Genomic DNA, 17,607 nt, shown 5'->3' on the forward strand with positions numbered 1-17,607 from the left:
ACCCACACCTTTCATATCACCTCAGAAGACATGGATTAAACCACTGGAGTCTTATGGATTAAACCACTGGAGTCTTATGGATTACTTTTATACTGCCTTTTTGGAGTTTCAAACTTCTGGTCACCATTCACTTGCATTGTATTGAACTACAGAGCTAAAATATTCTCCTAAAAATCTCATTTGTGTTCTGTAGAAGTAAGTAAGTCAAACACATCTGGAATAGCTTTTGGGTGAGTAAATAATGAGAGAATTTTCATTTTTGGGTGCACTGTCCCTTTAAAACCCCCCAATTTGAATTACCGTAATAAGAAAAATATGTGTTTTGATTACAATAATGCAAACAAATGAAAATGATTTCAATAGTAGTAATTATACATCATGGTAGTATTTGTTGTACTGCCTTTATACTGATTTTATCACAGTATCACAGGAGTGAAAATCAATAATTATGCGAATAATAAACAACTAAAATGTCTCTAAATGTTTTCCATTCATCACCCGCTATTATAATCTGTTGTTCATTTGTTAATTGATTTGCTTCATGATTTTTGTTGTTAAACCATGTTTTATACACCAACTTGTTTTAATAAGTTAAACTAAAGGATTATAAACAGCTTAAACACTTTTTATTTCCACAAATGTACATTTTATACATTGATATCCCTCCCATTTTAGACTAATATTGAATCATGCAAGAAACACACACACACACACACACACACACACACACACACACTCTTGTTGTGTTTCCATGTTTTATGGGGACTTTCCATAGACATAATGGTTTTTATACTGTACAAACTTTATATTCTATCCCCTAAACCTAACCCTACCCCTAAACCTAAACCTCACAGAAAACTTTCTGCATTTTTACATTTTCAAAAAACATAATTTAGTATGATTTATAAGCTGTTTTCCTCATGGGGACCGACAAAATGTCCCCACAAGGTCAAACATTTCGGGTTTTACTATCCTTATGGGGACATTTGGTCCCCACAAAGTGATAAATACACGCTCACACACACACACACACACACACACACACACACACACACACACACACACACACACACATTGGCTTTCAGTCATTTATGTAAAAAAGCGAACAAAGAAAAATCAGCAAACAACTGAATGAAAACTCTTTTGTAATATAAAAGCAATGACTATATTAGCCAAACCCTGCAGACTGGCTTTGTCATCCTATACATTCATTTTAAAGATCTGAACAAAATACCCAGTCTTGCAGACATATTTCAAAATTAACCTTAAATAATCTCTACGGTATCTTCTTTCACAGACTCTTTTATACCGTTTATCATCTTTGTCTTGCATCAAAACGTTCGAGGGAAAAAATGGTGCTTCAAATCCAAATGCAGTCAGTTGTTCTGGCAACAATGTATCCAGTTAATTTACACTTGACCGGTCTTCTGATGAAGTCAGTCCGAACCCAGACTGGATGAAGAATGGCATATGGGCTCAGCGGACCGGCCCCGGTGCTACAACAGAACCAGTGGAGATGAAAGGCTCAAAGTAGGCTCACATTGAAGGATTTGTAGAATACTTCAGATGTTCTTAAAACGTGCCAAATATGATTGAAATGAGCAGAAAATGGTTAAACCCTTTCTAAAGTGGTTATTTTGAATAAGCATCATCTTCATTTGTTACTTAAAGCATCTTGCTGTCTTAAAAATATTGGCCTAAGTTGACCAATTTTGCCCTTATAACTATTGCCCCTATATTTACACAATGTCACTTTTGGCGCTCTTTGCCACCGTTTAAACTCTGTGGAAGTCAACGGGGGCTTCTGAGTTCTGGAGGGTTTAAAAGCAGAAATGTGAAGTGTTAAAGCATTTAAATGGGTTCTACAGTAAAATTGTGTGATGTTTGAGCAAAATCGGCAAAATGTTACTTTTTGAAATATATTATCCCGTTTTCTCACCAATGTTGGAATGCTCAATTCCCACTACTTAGTAGGTCCTCGTGGTGGCGCGGTTACTCACCTCAATCCGGGTGGTGGAGGACGAGTCTCAGTTGCCTCCGCTTCTGATACCGTCAAAGCCGTGCATCTTATCACGTGACTCATTGTGCATGACACCGCGGAGACTCACAGCATGTGGAGACTCATGCTACTCTCCACGATCCACACACAACTCACCACACGCCCCATTGAGAGTGAGAACCACTAATCACCACCACGAGGAGGTTACCCCATGTGACTCTACCCTCCCTAGCAACCAGGCCAATTTGGTTGCTAAGGAGACCTGACTGGAGTCACTCAGCACACCCTGGATTCACACTCACGACTCCAGGAGTGATAGTCAGCGTCAATACTCGCTGAGATACCCAGACCCCCCCAAAAATGTACTTTTGATTTGGGACTACTTTTCGAGGAGGATTAATTTCTAGTTATGTGTAACTGATGTCATTCCTGAGAAATTTACTGGCTTTACTTTTTTAGCTTGTCATGACATGAGTTGAAAGCAGTGGCGTAGCCAAGGGTGCGCCGGGATGGGCCTGGCCCCACCCAAATTAGACCCCACCCAGAATATTAGAGATAACTTTTTTTACTTTAAATTTACATTTATAAAATAATAAAAAATTTATAAATTCTGCGTGAAACTGTTTGAATGCGCCGCCTATCTGCTGCAAAGCAAGATTTGGATAAAAACAAAAATTGGGCAAAAAATTTGGCCCATCCATTTTTTATTGAGGCTCACCCAAAATATTACATAAATTAATTTCGACTCGTCCCTCCTTTACTTTAAAAAAAAAAAGCAAAAACCTGGGTAACAGTGAGGCACTTACAATGGAAGTCAATGGGGGCCAATTTTTTATCGTTTAAGTACACACTTATAGACACAAGACGTAAACAATATGTGTGTTAACGTGATTAGTTATAGCCAATTTTACAACTTTGTTGCCATGACGATGTCAACAAATCCTAAACCTCTCCAACGACTGTAAAAATGACATTTTAAACTGCTTTACAGCTCATGTATTACATAAAAATGAATGTAAGTGCTTTTATAACATAATGAGCATCACATTTCGGCCTCCAAAAATTGGCCCCATTGACATGCATTGTAAGAGCCTCACTATAATGCCGATTTATGCTTTTTTTTTAAAGAAAAGGAGGGACAAGTCAAAATGATTTTTTTCTGGAATATTCCTCCAAGCGGTTTGTTACCCGTTCTAGAACTTCCACAAGACCAAGCCGTTAAATTTGACATCGCTAGATGTCAAAAGCAACCGTAGCAAAATAGCATAAGTGCAATGCTGTCACTTGAAATGATCTCTTACACGTCTCTTGAAGATCCTGTGCAGTAATCTGCTTCGAGAGTTTTCCAGAGTACTGCGATTGTTGAGTTGAGTCTCTGAGCCGTGGCGCTGGAGCACCACGTTGCGATCAAGATCTGGTGATCGTGTTCCACCCGGCCCAAACACATTCAGGTCCTTAAAACACTCTGTTTCAATCATCTTAATGAAATGATAAATTGGACTTATCAGATATCTATGCAATCAGTAACAATTCATGAAAAGGGTGTTAATCCAAAAGGTCGCTACTGTGTAACATGCCAACCTCGTTCTGCCACGGGACTGCCACGCTGCCCGTGTTAAACCTGACGTGGAAATCGTCATCCGCCTCATCGAGGATCACGCCTTTAACGGCGGAGAATTGATCGATGTCCAGAACGTCAGCGCAGTAAACCGCTCTTGGCTAACAGAAAGACGAATGTTAGATGATACAATTATTCACGGTGTAAACAAAGGATTGGTTCTCCCAAAAGTGAAAATACTTACATTATTACCCGCCCTCATGCCATCCCAGATGTGTATGACTTTCTTTCTTCCGCAAAACTCATAGATGATTTTTAGAAGAATATTTGGGCCAACATTTTTAAGCTCCAAAAGCACATAAAGGCAGCATAAAAGTAATCCATACGACTCCAGTGGTTTAATCCATGTCTTCTGAAGTGATGTGATAGGTGTGGGTGAGTAACAGAAAAATCCCAAACAAATAATTCCCAAACCATGCCCACAGTCCCGACTAAACACTCCTGAATGTTTTCATTGGTCATCCCAGACATGCAGTCACCCGTGAATAGTTCAGAGACTTCAGACTTCAGAAAGATGTCGACAAACGGTAAGATACGCCTGCCAAATAACATTTTATTGTGAGAAATGACTTGTTGGTTTTTGAATTAAATGTGATTTTTTTTTTCTGTGTTATGAATTATTGGCTTGTTTGCAAGATGACCAATGAAAACAATCCTGAGGGTTTGGTTATGACTGCGGGGGCGTGGTTTGCGCTTAATTGGTTTATGAATAAAATCTGCATATTTAAATATTTTTTACTGTAAATCTTCACTTTCGCATTATTCTTCTTTTGTTTTTATTGCATATCGCCACTTACTGTGCAGAGAGAATTTACAGTCAAATTAATATTCTGTGTTCAATACAAGTTAAGCTCAGCATTTGTGGCAAAGTGTTGATTACCACAAAAATGTGTTTCCCCTCCTTTTCTTTTAAAAAACAATTAGCATAATTTGGGTCAATGTGAAGCTTTTGCAATGGGGGCCAATTTTTGAACATTTAAATACTCACTTTTTAACGAATAGCAACAAGACAAACAATAAATGTGTAAACATGATTTTAGTGCGATACAATCGCTTACTAACTTATTTTGTGTAAAGTTAGCCAATTTTACAACTTCGTTACCATGACGATGTCATGTAAACAAACCCTGAAACCCTAAAACGACTGTAAAAATTAGGATTTAAACAACTTTACAGCTCCAATAATACATGAGTTTCAACAGAAGAATTAATGTAAGTGCTTTTATAAAATTATAAGCGCAACATTTCTGCCTTTTATACCCTCCAAAAATTGGCCCCATTCACTTCCATTGTAAGTGTCTCACTTTAACATAAATTTTAGCTATATAAATATATATATAAATTTTTTTAACCCCTTTTCTATCCAATTTGGAATGCCCAATTCCCACTACTTAGTAGGTCCTCGTGGTGGTGTGGTTACCATCCAGGTGGTGGAGGACAAGTCTCAGTTGCCTCCGCTTCTGAGACCGTCAATCCGTGCATCTGATCACGTGACTCGTTGTGCATGACACCGCGGAGACTCACAGCATGTGGAGGCTCATGCTACTCTCCATGATCCACGCACGACTCGCCATACACCCCATTGAGAGAACCACTAATCACCACCACGAGGAGGTTACCCCATGTGACTCTACCCTCCCTAGCAACCGGGCCAGTTTGGTTGCTAAGGAGACCTGAGCTGGAGTCACTCAGCACGCCCTGGATTCAAACTCACGACTCCAGGGGTGATAGTCAGCATCAATACTCGCTGAGATACCCAGACCCCCGAAATGAATTTTTGTGGTAATCAAAATGATGCCACACATGCTGTCGATTGAGCTTAACATGTATAGAACCCAGAATATTCTTTTAAATATTGACCTATTTCTCACCCATACCTGTCATATCACTTGCCGTATGGATTACTGCCTTTATCTGCTTTTGTATCTTCAAAGTTCTGATCACCATTCACTTGCATTGTGAGGACCTTCATCTTTGTTTGTGTTCACCCTGTCAACACGGACGTGAGAGTTGCGTCAATGGACACGCCCCTTGTAGACAGGGTGTCATACACATCCGGGATGTCATGAGAGTAAAAACTTTTGTTTCATTTTTGGGTGAACTATCCCTTAAAGTGCGAAATCGCTACAAAATGACTCACATCAGGAACAAATCGGGGTTTCATCATTCCAGCCTCCAGCCTGGTGAAGTTGATGTTCTTGAAGAACGGATGACCTTTGATGACCTCTGCTCCGGCCCCTGGCCTGCAGCCTAGCCTCTCTTTTGGGCTTTTCGTCAAGAGCTAAAGTAGAACACAATAGTTGCTCAGCAATTGCTTATAAGGTTTCAAAAACAGCTGAGTGTGACTGATTGATATCAGTTATCTTTGGTATCTAGAAACAAAAAAAACAAATAGGGTGTTGTGTCGTGGTTGCCAGGGTGTTGCTAAGGTTTTAGGGCTTTGCTGTACGGTTGTTAGGTGGTCATTAAATATGGTCTCACACTTTTGCAGACGGATTTAGAGCCCTCGTCAAATTTGCTCCCGTAATGCTCGGTCATCTCCAGAACTCTCCGTTCCTTCTCCTGTCTGGGCAGCCGTTCTTTGTGAGTATGGAACGGTGGATTTCCGGCTGTCATCTCGTAGATTAGACACCCAAGTCCCCACCAGTCTATGCTAACACCGTAGTACGTATTGGCGATGACCTCTGGAGCTGATGACATCATCATATGCAAGCCAAAGACATCAGGAATGATATGAAAATTATTATTTATTTATGAAACATGCCAACAGAAACTGAAACTACGGCCATATTATTTTAGCTGTCAAAATAAGGTGTGAAATAGGGTGAACCTCTTGAAACCTGTCAAGAATGTGTCATATTTCAGTGAATATTGACTTATAATCTGAGATTGGATACACAAAAATGTCTTAAAGGAATAGATTTTAGATTTAGACTTTTTTATTTATTTTTTTTGGCGTGAAATGTGACCTTGGCATGTTTTTGCGAGATTCACCCGATTAGCAATTTTTACATCTGATTTATGAATTCACCTGGGAGTGAAGATTTTGTCTTAATTTCTTCACACTCATGTTGTTCTAAACCCATATGACTTTCTTTCCTCCGTGGAACACAAAAGGAGATGGTTGAATTGTAGCTGCAGTCAGTATGGAAAAAAGATGCAATGAAAGTGAATGGAGACTGAGACTAAATGTGGCAGGGTGGAGGGCGGGGCCGGATCGTGATTTTACACACCCGGCCCCTTATCAGGCTAATCAAGCCTCCGAGAGGGATAAAGGCCGACTGCGGACGGTGGTGTGACAGAGAGAGAATGTTTACGGGCAGCTGTCCGTCCTATGTGTGTGTTTGTGTCTTTTGGTTTATTTCTTCATTAAAACATTATTTATATTTTCAAGCCGGTTCTCGCCTCCTCATTTCCATTGAACTCCTTTACACTGGTGCCGAAACCCGGGAAGGAGGAGGGATACGCTGTAGTGGAGTTCTCGCCACTACCATCCACCCCAACGGAGCAGCCGCGGCCATCTTCCGGGGGAGGAGCTCGTACGCCTGGAAGTGGAGGAATTGGTCGCCGACTGCGAGGGGAGAAGGGGCTCCTAGCCGACCACATGGAGCGGTCAGTGCCACTGCCAGGGGTGGAGGAGACCCCTACCAGCCGCTGAAACGCGCCGGGGTCTGAGACCGCCGACCGTGAGCGGGGAGGGGCTCACTGCCGACCGCCTGGAGCGGGAGAACCGCTGCCAGGGGCGGGGGAGACCCCTTCTGTTCCCCGAGAAAGCAGCGGGGCGTTCCATCCGCCAGGGGCTGGTGGACTGCCTCCGATCCACCCGGGAAGGCGTGGCTGTCGTCCACTAGATGGTGGAGGAGTGGCCGAGGACCAAGCTACGGCGTATCGGAGAACCAGCGAGTAAGTGTTTTTTTTTTTCTTCTCTCTCTCTCTCCCACTGCTACTCAGTGTTGGCCTCTTTTTTTGGGGGGGGGGGGTACTACACTGTTACAGGAGGTACCCCCACATATTTTAATTATTTTTGTTTCTCTCCCCCTGTTCCCTCCCAGATTCAGGAAGGCGGGGATGACCTGCCGGCAGACGGGGCATAAGCCACCAGGGAAAGGGGGGGTTGTACGTCATGCCTGGGGGCTCCCCAGCCTGAGAGAATGAGGGAGGAATGACCCGGCCCCGCCCCACCCTGTCACACTAACATTCTGCCCAACATCTCCTTTTGTGTTCCACTGAAGAAAGAAATTAAACCAGGGTTTAGGGTGTAAACGAGTAAATGATGACAGAACATAAATTTTTGTCTGAACGAGCATTTTCATACCCATATACCCCACTGTGCCCACTCTGCCTTTGACGGGTTTTCCATCTTGCAATATTACTGCAAGTCCCAAATCTGATATCCGAATGTGACCTGTCAGATAACAAACACATCTTGATTAAAACCAGATCATTTTCCAGGAAGAGTTTTCAGTTATTAAACATATCTATGCTGTGAACTATGTCCCGCATCCAGGCTTCCTCATTGAATAACTTTGTTCATTATACAAACCATCTCGGTACACCAATCTCAACATCTATGATTCGTATGTTTGGTAACTTATCGAACAAATCAAGAGAACCATGAAAATATGTGCAGAATTTCATGCTGATTCTCACGTAGGTGCACTGTAAAGAAATGTTGTACAGTTTTGGTAAAAAAAAAACTGGCACCTGTGGTGAAAAATACACCTTTCGAGCAATGAGGTGTTGTTTTGTTTTTATAGTTTACAATCGTATATATCATTATATGACATATATCAGCATTGGGTAAGTTAGTAATCCACTACATATGACTAATTATTTCTTAAAAATTGTAATCGGATTACTTTTCTAATTACATCATTGAACAAGTAATCACACTAATAATTACTTTACTTTTAAGTTACTTGCATTACACTACTTTTTTGACCAAAAGTAATTATATTACATTAACAGATTACTTTAGTTACACTGGTGTTAATATACCAACCTACTAGAATTACGTTACTTGCTTGATACTTTTAAATGTACTGACATGTAACAACTTTTACTGTACAATTTAGAAAGTACTTTTACTACTTAAGAGTACTTTTTACTTTGAAAAATGTTTACACTCTATTTCATAGTACGATAACGTAAATTGTCTTTCATAAATAGAATAGTATTTTTCATAGTATATGAAAAAGTCACTCACAGATAAACAATGGACCATTACGGTATCATATTAAATTCTTTTGCTAGTAAAATTAGTAAAAGATGTTAATATAGCAGCCTACTGGAATTAGGTAACTTGATACATTTAAGTGTACTCGTCATTGTAAAAATATTATACAGAAAAACTACATTTTTACTGTGCATTTTAAAAATGATTATAAGGTACTTCATACTATTTCTTTAAAAACGTTTACACTATTTTATAGTATGATAACGTATATAGTCTTTAGTAAATTTAATTGCACTTTTAGTTGTATGTGGTGAACTAACATACAGATAAACAATTAGGAAACAGGTATTTACTGTATCATACTGCAATATTTTGCTAGTAAAATTACAAAAAGATGTCAATATACCAACCTACTGGAATTGGGTAACTTGATACATTTAAATGTTCTGATACTTGTAATAATATTTAAAAAAAAAAATTTTATTTTTTTTTTTTTTTACTGTTTTAATTTTGATTAGTATTTTCTTTTTACTATTTTTTATTTTTTTTTAATTGCACCATTATTATGATGTCAATTATACTTTTCACTTCTAATAAGTGTAAACTATTTAAAAGTAAGATTAAATAGTTTTTATATAAATAAATTAAACATTTTCATTAGATATGATCAAGTAACTCGCAGTTAAAAAATATTTAAGCCTATTTTTAGAAAATTCCATCAAATTAAATTGCGTAATATTAAAAAATATATATATATATTAATAAAACTTTACATTTTTAGTTGTTTTATTGTATTTAATTAAATTACATTTATGGAAATTTGTAATGAAATTGAAAATAAATAAATACAAATTTTAAAATACATTTTTTGAGTGTATTTACTAAATTAACACTATTTTCACATTGTGTTTAAAAAAGAGTGATATGATATTAAAAATGCAACAAAAGTTTATCAAACCTGTACAACATGCTCTAAGTGTTTTCATAAGTTCCTTGTCTATGATTGTGAGAACGTTTTGGAAATGTTTTATCCTGGTGTTGATTGATCTACAGTTGATTATAATAAAAACAGGAAGAGTTCCAAATAGAATGTTACAAAGTAGGAAAACAGGCAGTTTATGTGGAAGTGTACATACCATCATCATCCAATAGAATGTTCTCTGGCTTTAAATCCCTAAAGGAAATAAAACAAAAACCCACTTAATTATTAAACAGGCATATAGTTCTACTTTTATTATTTTCACATGCGCCAGAAGATCAGGTCACTTTATATTAGTGGTCTATCGAAATGGAGACCGATATCTAGACAGCAGATTGTAAAGCGAATCCTTTCATAAATAATGTATTTTAATTATAGCAAATAAGATGCACAAAAATGCTGAAATTAAATGAGAACTTATTTTACAAAAGATTTACTCAAAGATTAATTTGGTTGATGCGACAATCTTAAAATTGCCTAATATCAGTTGATTATTTCCCACTATTAGTAACTGCATCCTGCACATTAAATATAAAACCACAGAATTCAGTTTTAAAGTGTCATTTCTGCACCTCTATCATCTCCAAACAACATTGCAATAACAATCGCTGTTTTCAAACAGGTTTCCTAAACACCGCCTCCATTGGTCGAACAAACAGATAGCCCCGCCCCAAACTCACGCCATTGGTCTAACAAACAGATAGTCCTGTCCCAAACTCATGCTATTGGTTGAACAAACAGATAGTCCCGCCCCAATCTCACGCCATTGGTTGAACAAACAGATAGTCCCGTCCCAAACTCACGCCATTGGTCCAACGAACAGATAGATAGTCCCGCCCCAAATTCAAACCATTGGTCGAACAAACAGACAGCCCTGCCCCAAACTCACGCCATTGGTCGAACAAACAAATAGCCCCACCCCAAACTCACGCCATTGGTTGAACAAACAGATAGTCCCGCCCCAAACTCACACCATTGGTTGAACAAACAGATAGTCCTGCCCCAAACTCACACCATTGGTTGAACAAACAGATAGTCTCGCCCCAAACTCACACCATTGGTTGAACAAACAAATAGCCCCGCCCCAAACTCACACCATTGGTTGAACAAACAGATAGCCCTGCCCTAAACTCACGCCATTGGTCTAACAAACAGATAGTCCTGTCCCAAACTCATGCCATTGGTCTAACAAACAGATAGTCCTGTCCCAAACTCACGCCATTGGTCTAACAAACAGATAGTCCTGTCCCAAACTCACGCCATTGGTCTAACAAACAGATAGTCCTGTCCCAAACTCACGCCATTGGTCTAACAAACAGATAGTCCTGTCCCAAACTCACGCCATTGGTCTAACAAACAGATAGTCCTGTCCCAAACTCACGCCATTGGTCTAACAAACAGATAGTCCTGTCCCAAACTCATGCCATTGGTCTAACAAACAGATAGTCCTGTCCCAAACTCACGCCATTGGTCTAACAAACAGATAGTCCTGTCCCAAACTCACGCCATTGGTCTAACAAACAGATAGTCCTGTCCCAAACTCACGCCATTGGTTGAACAAACAGATAGTCCTGTCCCAAACTCACGCCATTGGTCTAACAAACAGATAGTCCTGTCCCAAACTCATGCCATTGGTCTAACAAACAGATAGTCCTGTCCCAAACTCATGCCATTGGTCTAACAAACAGATAGTCCTGGCCCAAACTCACGCCATTGGTTGAACAAACAGATAGTCCCGCCCCAAACTCATGCCATTGTTTGAACAAACAGATAGTCCCGCCCCAAACTCACGCGATTGTTCGAGTCAATGTTTCTGTGGGCAGGTTGGAATGCTCCAACAAACAAAGCAAAGTTTTGAACACTTTTCTGGGAATCCGCCTATTGACTCTCAATATTAAATTGCGTATTGCCGATATTTAAACACAACATACTACAGCTCTGATTAAATACGTTGTAACAGCGTACCTATATATAATGGACTTTTGATGTAGATGGTCCAATCCGCACAGGATCTCAGCAGCATAAAATTGAACTCTGTCTTTGCTGAGCCCCTCCTTGCTCATGTGATAGATGTGAAATCTCAGGTCTCCTCCGTTCATCATTGTCAACACCAGACAAAGAGCTTCTTTCGCCTCGAAAGCGTAAGCTAAACTGACCTGACACATACAAACGAAGATATAAATATATGTGATTTGCACAAAACTGTGTGCAGGTCGCATTTCACTCCAAAATCAAAAGAAAGAAATAAGAAATGATGGTATAATAATTACAGTTGTTAACATTAGTAAATGCATTATGTATCATTTTACATTTACATTTATGTATTTGGCAGACGCTTTTGTGCGTGGATGCTGTGGAGAATAGCGTGAAGCCTCCACATGTGCTACGTCTCCGCGGTAACGCAATCAACAAGCCACGTGATTAGATGCGTTAATTCTAATTAACATAATTAATGCTGATCTTCTGTAAAGCTGCTCTGAAACGAAGTGTGTTGTGAAAAGCGCTATACAAATAAAAATGACTTGAACCTTATTGTATTTAATTGTTACTGAAATTATATTTTGCTGAACCAGCCATTAAAATGTTTTGCATTGTGACATTATTATCATGACAAATGAGTACGTTACCCCAAATTTTCACACAATATTAATGGTCATTTAACTTAATTCACCTTATAGTCAATGGTGATTCTCGTTACTTTACGACAGTAATTGATTAATTACAAAATAAAAAACAGTAATACGATGAAATTATTAATTAAAAGTATTAATTGTATTAATTTAATTTAGTAAAAACAATTACACAGTTCAATTTGATGGAATTTTTTGCTATGAAATTGAAATATATAAATCTTAAAAATAGGCTAAATTATTTTTTGAGCATATAATACTTTGCGATTAAAAAAAAAAATAATAAAAAAAAAAAATATATATATATATTTACATTTTTTTTTTGCATTACAGTAATGACAAAAAATATATATTTTAAGTTTGAGTTTGACCGACATAGTCTCATGACAACTACTTGACTCATACGTACGATTTCTTACAATTTGGCTATTTCGTACTATTACTACAACTTTTCAACATAAGACCGTGTTGGTTGAAATGTGACCTGGACATTTTCTTGACCTGTTTTATGAGATTCATTGAACAGAAATGGTCATTAAGCATCATGTCAAATGGTTGATTGCGTTCACTGATCTAAAGTAACTCTTCATAACTCACCACAAATCTGCTGTTCACCCTCTCTAGAATCTGTTTTTCGTTGAGGGCCATGGATTCCCCCTTCTGCTTCTTCACACGTTTTTTCTCCAGTTTTTTACAGGCGTACATTTTCCCTGATGCGCGGGACTGGTATGCACACACCTGAAAGAGCCGGTTAACATCAAACATTTTCCTCGTTATTTCTAAAACAGGGTTTCATCTTACGATGAACTTTGCCTCTATGGCTAAATGAAGTCGTTTAGAGTTGCCTTACCTCTCCAAACCCGCCCTTTCCTAAAACACGATATTCTCGAAATGTGTTTCTGGTGATCGGCCGTCTGCGCAGAATAAAGAGACATCACATTCTATTCATATTTGTGAAACGTATATTTACATTATCACTATGCTTCTTTCAGTAGTACCTTGTGTCTTGTAGTCACTTATTATTATTGTTATTTCATACTTACCTCTCAACCATCTTCCACTGCAGGAACCGGTCGAAGTACATGCTCTTCTGATATTCTGCAAAAGGACCTCCACTCAAATACTCATGGAGCGCTCTACCACAAACAAAAAGAAGCAGAGATTTGACTATCGGTGGTCAAAATAGCCCTTATTGATAAATAAGTTCATGAAACTGACTTCTGGCATTCGTTGAAGACATCTTCAGATGCTCGGAGCTCCAGGTTGCATCTGCACCCCTGCAGTTGGCTCTCTAAAATTCCCTTCACACTACGAAAATACTGAATAGAAACATACAGTAAATGAGCTGGGCAAGGGGTTTGTTTTCACTTCACCTAAATTCTGTCAGTGCATCAATTTGTTGAATGACTAGTTTAGCCAAGTTAGGCCATGTCCACACTGATGCGTCTTTGTTAGATTGATTTTGCTACGTTTACACCTCTCATCCACACTCATCCACCAAAAAACACTACCGCATACCTTGGAAAACGATGATGTTCGGAAAACTGAAAATGGAGTTTTCAAACGAAAATGGATTAGTGTGAATGTTGCCCCTTTTTGTTTGAAAACACAATTATTTAGCTACATTTAGGCCTCTCATCCACTCAGAACGGTGTTTTCGAAAACACTCTCCATTATGGCATACATTGGAAAACGATGATGTTCGGAAAACTGAAAAATTAGTTTTCAAATGAAAATGGATTAGTGTGAATGTTGCCCATTTTTGTTTGAAAACACATTTATTTAGCTACATTTAGGCCTCTCATCCACTCAGAACGGGGTTTTCGAAATCAATCTCCATTATGGCATACTTTGGAAAATTATGATGTTCGGAAAACTGAAAACGTAATTTTCAAACAAAAATGGATTAGTGAGAATGTTGCCCATTTTTGTTTGAAAACACAATTATTTAGCTACGTTTAAGCCTCTCATCCACACAGAACGGTGTTTTCGAAAACAATCTCCATAATGGCATACTTTGGAAAACGATGATGTTCGGAAAACTGAAAATTTTGTTTTCAAACGAAAATGGATTAGTGTGAATGTTGCCCATTTTTGTTTGAAAACACATTTATTTAGCTACATTTAGGCCTCTCATCCACTCAGAACGGGGTTTTCGAAAACACTCTCCATTATGGCATACATTGGAAAACGATGATGTTCGGAAAACTGAAAAATTAGTTTTCAAATGAAAACGGATTAGTGTGAATGTTGCCCATTTTTGTTTGAAAACACATTTATTTAGCTACATTTAGGCCTCTCATCCACTCAGAACGGTGTTTTTGGAAACACACTCCATTACCGCATACTTTGGAAAATGAGGATTTTCGGGAAAACTGAAAATGGAGGTTTCAAACGAAAACGGATTAGTGTGAATGTTGCCCCTTTTTGTTTGAAAACACAATTATTTAACTACATTTAGGCCTCTCATCCACTCAGAACGGGGTTTTCGAAAACAATCTCCATTATGGCATACTTTGGAAAATGATGATGTTCGGAAAACTGAAAATTTTGTTTTCAAACGAAAATGGATTAGTGTGAATGTTGCCCATTTTTGTTTGAAAACACAATTATTTAGCTACATTTAGGCCTCTCATCCACTCAGAGCGGTGTTTTCGAAAACACTCTCCATTATGGCATACATTGGAAAAGCGATGATGTTAGGAAAACTGAAAAATTAGTTTTCAAATGAAAGCGGATTAGTGTGAATGTTGCCCATTTTTGTTTGAAAACACATTTATTTAGCTACATTTAGGCCTCTCATCCACTCAGAGCGGTGTTTTTGGAAACACACTCCATTACCGCATACTTTGGAAAATGAGGATTTTCGGAAAACTGAAAATGGAGGTTTCAAACGAAAATGGATTAGTGTGAATGTTGCCCTTTTTGTTTGAAAACACAATTATTTAACTACATTTAGGCCTCTCATCCACTCAGAGCGGGTTTTGAAATCAATCTCCATTATGGCATACTTTGGAAAATTATGATGTTCGGAAAACTGAAAATTTTGTTTTCAAACGAAAATGGATTAGTGTGAATGTTGCCCATTTTTGTTTGAAAACACAATTATTTAGCTACGTTTAAGCCTCTCATCCACACAGAACGGGGTTTTCGAAAACAATCTCCATTATGGCATACTTTGGAAAATGATGATGTTCGGAAAACTGAAAATTTTGTTTTCAAACGAAAATGGATTAGTGTGAATGTTGCCCATTTTTGTTTGAAAACACAATTATTTAGCTACATTTAGGCCTCTCATCCACTCAGAACGGTGTTTTCGAAAACACTCTCCATTATGGCATACATTGGAAAACGATGATGTTCGGAAAACTGAAAAATTAGTTTTCAAATGAAAACGGATTAGTGTGAATGTTGCCCATTTTTGTTTGAAAACACATTTATTTAGCTACATTTAGGCCTCTCATCCACTCAGAACGGTGTTTTTGGAAACACACTCCATTACCGCATACTTTGGAAAATGAGGATTTTCGGAAAACTGAAAATGGAGTTTTCAAACGAAAATGGATTAGTGTGAATGTTGCCCATTTTTGTTTGAAAACACATTTATTTAGCTACATTTAGGCCTCTCATCCACTCAGAACGGTGTTTTCGAAATCAATCTCCATTATGGCATACTTTGGAAAATTATGATGTTCGGAAAACTGAAAATGGAGTTTTCAAACGAAAATGGATTAGTGTGAATGTTGCCCATTTTTGTTTGAAAACACATTTATTTAGCTACGTTTAGGCCTCTCATCCACTCAGAACGGGGTTTTCGAAAAAACTCTCCATTATGGCATACTTTGGAAAATGATGATGTTCGGAAAACTGAAAATGGAGTTTTCAAACGAAAATGGATTAGTGTGAATGTTGCCCATTTTTGTTTGAAAACACAATTATTTAGCTACATTTAGGCCTCTCATCCACTCAGAACGGTGTTTTCGAAAACACTCTCCATTATGGCATACATTGGAAAACGATGATGTTCGGAAAACTGAAAAATTAGTTTTCAAATGAAAACGGATTAGTGTGAATGTTGCCCATTTTTGTTTGAAAACACATTTATTTAGCTACATTTAGGCCTCTCATCCACTCAGAACGGTGTTTTCGAAAACACTCTCCATTATGGCATACATTGGAAAACGATGATGTTCGGAAAACTGAAAAATTAGTTTTCAAATGAAAACGGATTAGTGTGAATGTTGCCCATTTTTGTTTGAAAACACATTTATTTAGCTACATTTAGGCCTCTCGTCCACTCAGAACGCTGTTTTTGGAAACACACTCCATTACCGCATACTTTGGAAAATGAGGATTTTTGGAAAACTGAAAATGGAGGTTTCAAATGAAAACGGATTAGTGTGAATGTTGCCCCTTTTTGTTTGAAAACACAATTATTTAACTACATTTAGGCCTCTCATCCACTCAGAACGGGGTTTTCGAAATCAATCTCCATTATGGCATACTTTGGAAAATTATGATGTTCGGAAAACTGAAAACGTAATTTTCAAACAAAAATGGATTAGTGAGAATGTTGCCCATTTTTGTTTGAAAACACAATTATTTAGCTACGTTTAAGCCTCTCATCCACACAGAACGGGGTTTTCGAAAACACTCTCCATTATGGCATACATTGGAAAACGATGATGTTCGGAAAACTGAAAACTTAGTATTCAAATGAAAACGGATTAGTGTGAATGTTGCCCATTTTTGTTTGAAAACAAATTTATTTAGCTACATTTAGGCCTCTCGTCCACTCAGAACGCTGTTTTTGTAAACAATAAACACACTCCATTACCACATACTTTGGAAAATGAGGATTTTCGGAAAACTGCAAATGGAGGTTTGAAACGAAAATGGATTTGTGGGGACTTGTTTCGTTTAAGGCTGTTATTTATGATTCTGACCATAACATTTGCCTTCAATCATTTTAAGTAATAAACTGAAAACACATTTGAATCTTTGGCAGTTGAGTCTCTGAAAGTAGAACTGGATTAACAACAATGAAACAAGTCTTGAGGAAAAATTACCTGTGAGGTGAGATATTTTGTTACGAGTTGCTTGCCAAAATGCTTTCGATTTTCATCCGGCGTGACCTCGTACTCTTCCTGATAGAGTACAAACAAATGCATGATGTATACACAAAAATGAACAACTAACAAATAT

The 17,607-nt window shown here is 38.0% G+C and overlaps 1 protein-coding gene across 3 annotated transcripts in view; it reads right to left on the minus strand.

Moving 5' to 3' along the window:
* LOC127635577 (G protein-coupled receptor kinase 5-like) overlaps positions 1 to 17,607 on the minus strand; it is a 30,829-nt gene that overhangs the window by 9,153 nt on the left and 4,069 nt on the right. Inside the window, exons 4-16 of one of the 3 annotated variants that reach the window (XR_007969493.1) lie at positions 17,472 to 17,549; positions 13,621 to 13,721; positions 13,446 to 13,538; positions 13,253 to 13,316; positions 13,000 to 13,140; positions 11,738 to 11,928; positions 9,930 to 9,967; positions 7,933 to 8,022; positions 6,099 to 6,307; positions 5,758 to 5,898; positions 3,581 to 3,718; positions 3,301 to 3,477; positions 1,310 to 1,496 (exon numbers count right to left, since the gene is read on the minus strand). Coding sequence is in view for 2 of the 3 variants with exons in the window: in XM_052115710.1 (XP_051971670.1) it covers positions 1,437 to 1,496; positions 3,301 to 3,477; positions 3,581 to 3,718; positions 5,758 to 5,898; positions 6,099 to 6,307; positions 7,933 to 8,022; positions 9,930 to 9,967; positions 11,738 to 11,928; positions 13,000 to 13,140; positions 13,253 to 13,316; positions 13,446 to 13,538; positions 13,621 to 13,721; positions 17,472 to 17,549 (1,521 nt within the window). In the remaining variant the exon portion in view is untranslated. Of the gene's footprint in view, positions 1 to 291; positions 1,497 to 3,300; positions 3,478 to 3,580; positions 3,719 to 5,757; positions 5,899 to 6,098; positions 6,308 to 7,932; positions 8,023 to 9,929; positions 9,968 to 11,737; positions 11,929 to 12,999; positions 13,141 to 13,252; positions 13,317 to 13,445; positions 13,539 to 13,620; positions 13,722 to 17,471; positions 17,550 to 17,607 lie in introns of those variants that run through there. The other 2 variants (XM_052115710.1, XM_052115711.1) reach the window with 2 other exon arrangements.

This window comes from Xyrauchen texanus, chromosome 43, assembly GCF_025860055.1.
Source record: "Xyrauchen texanus isolate HMW12.3.18 chromosome 43, RBS_HiC_50CHRs, whole genome shotgun sequence".
Classification (NCBI taxonomy): Eukaryota; Metazoa; Chordata; class Actinopteri; order Cypriniformes; family Catostomidae; genus Xyrauchen; species Xyrauchen texanus.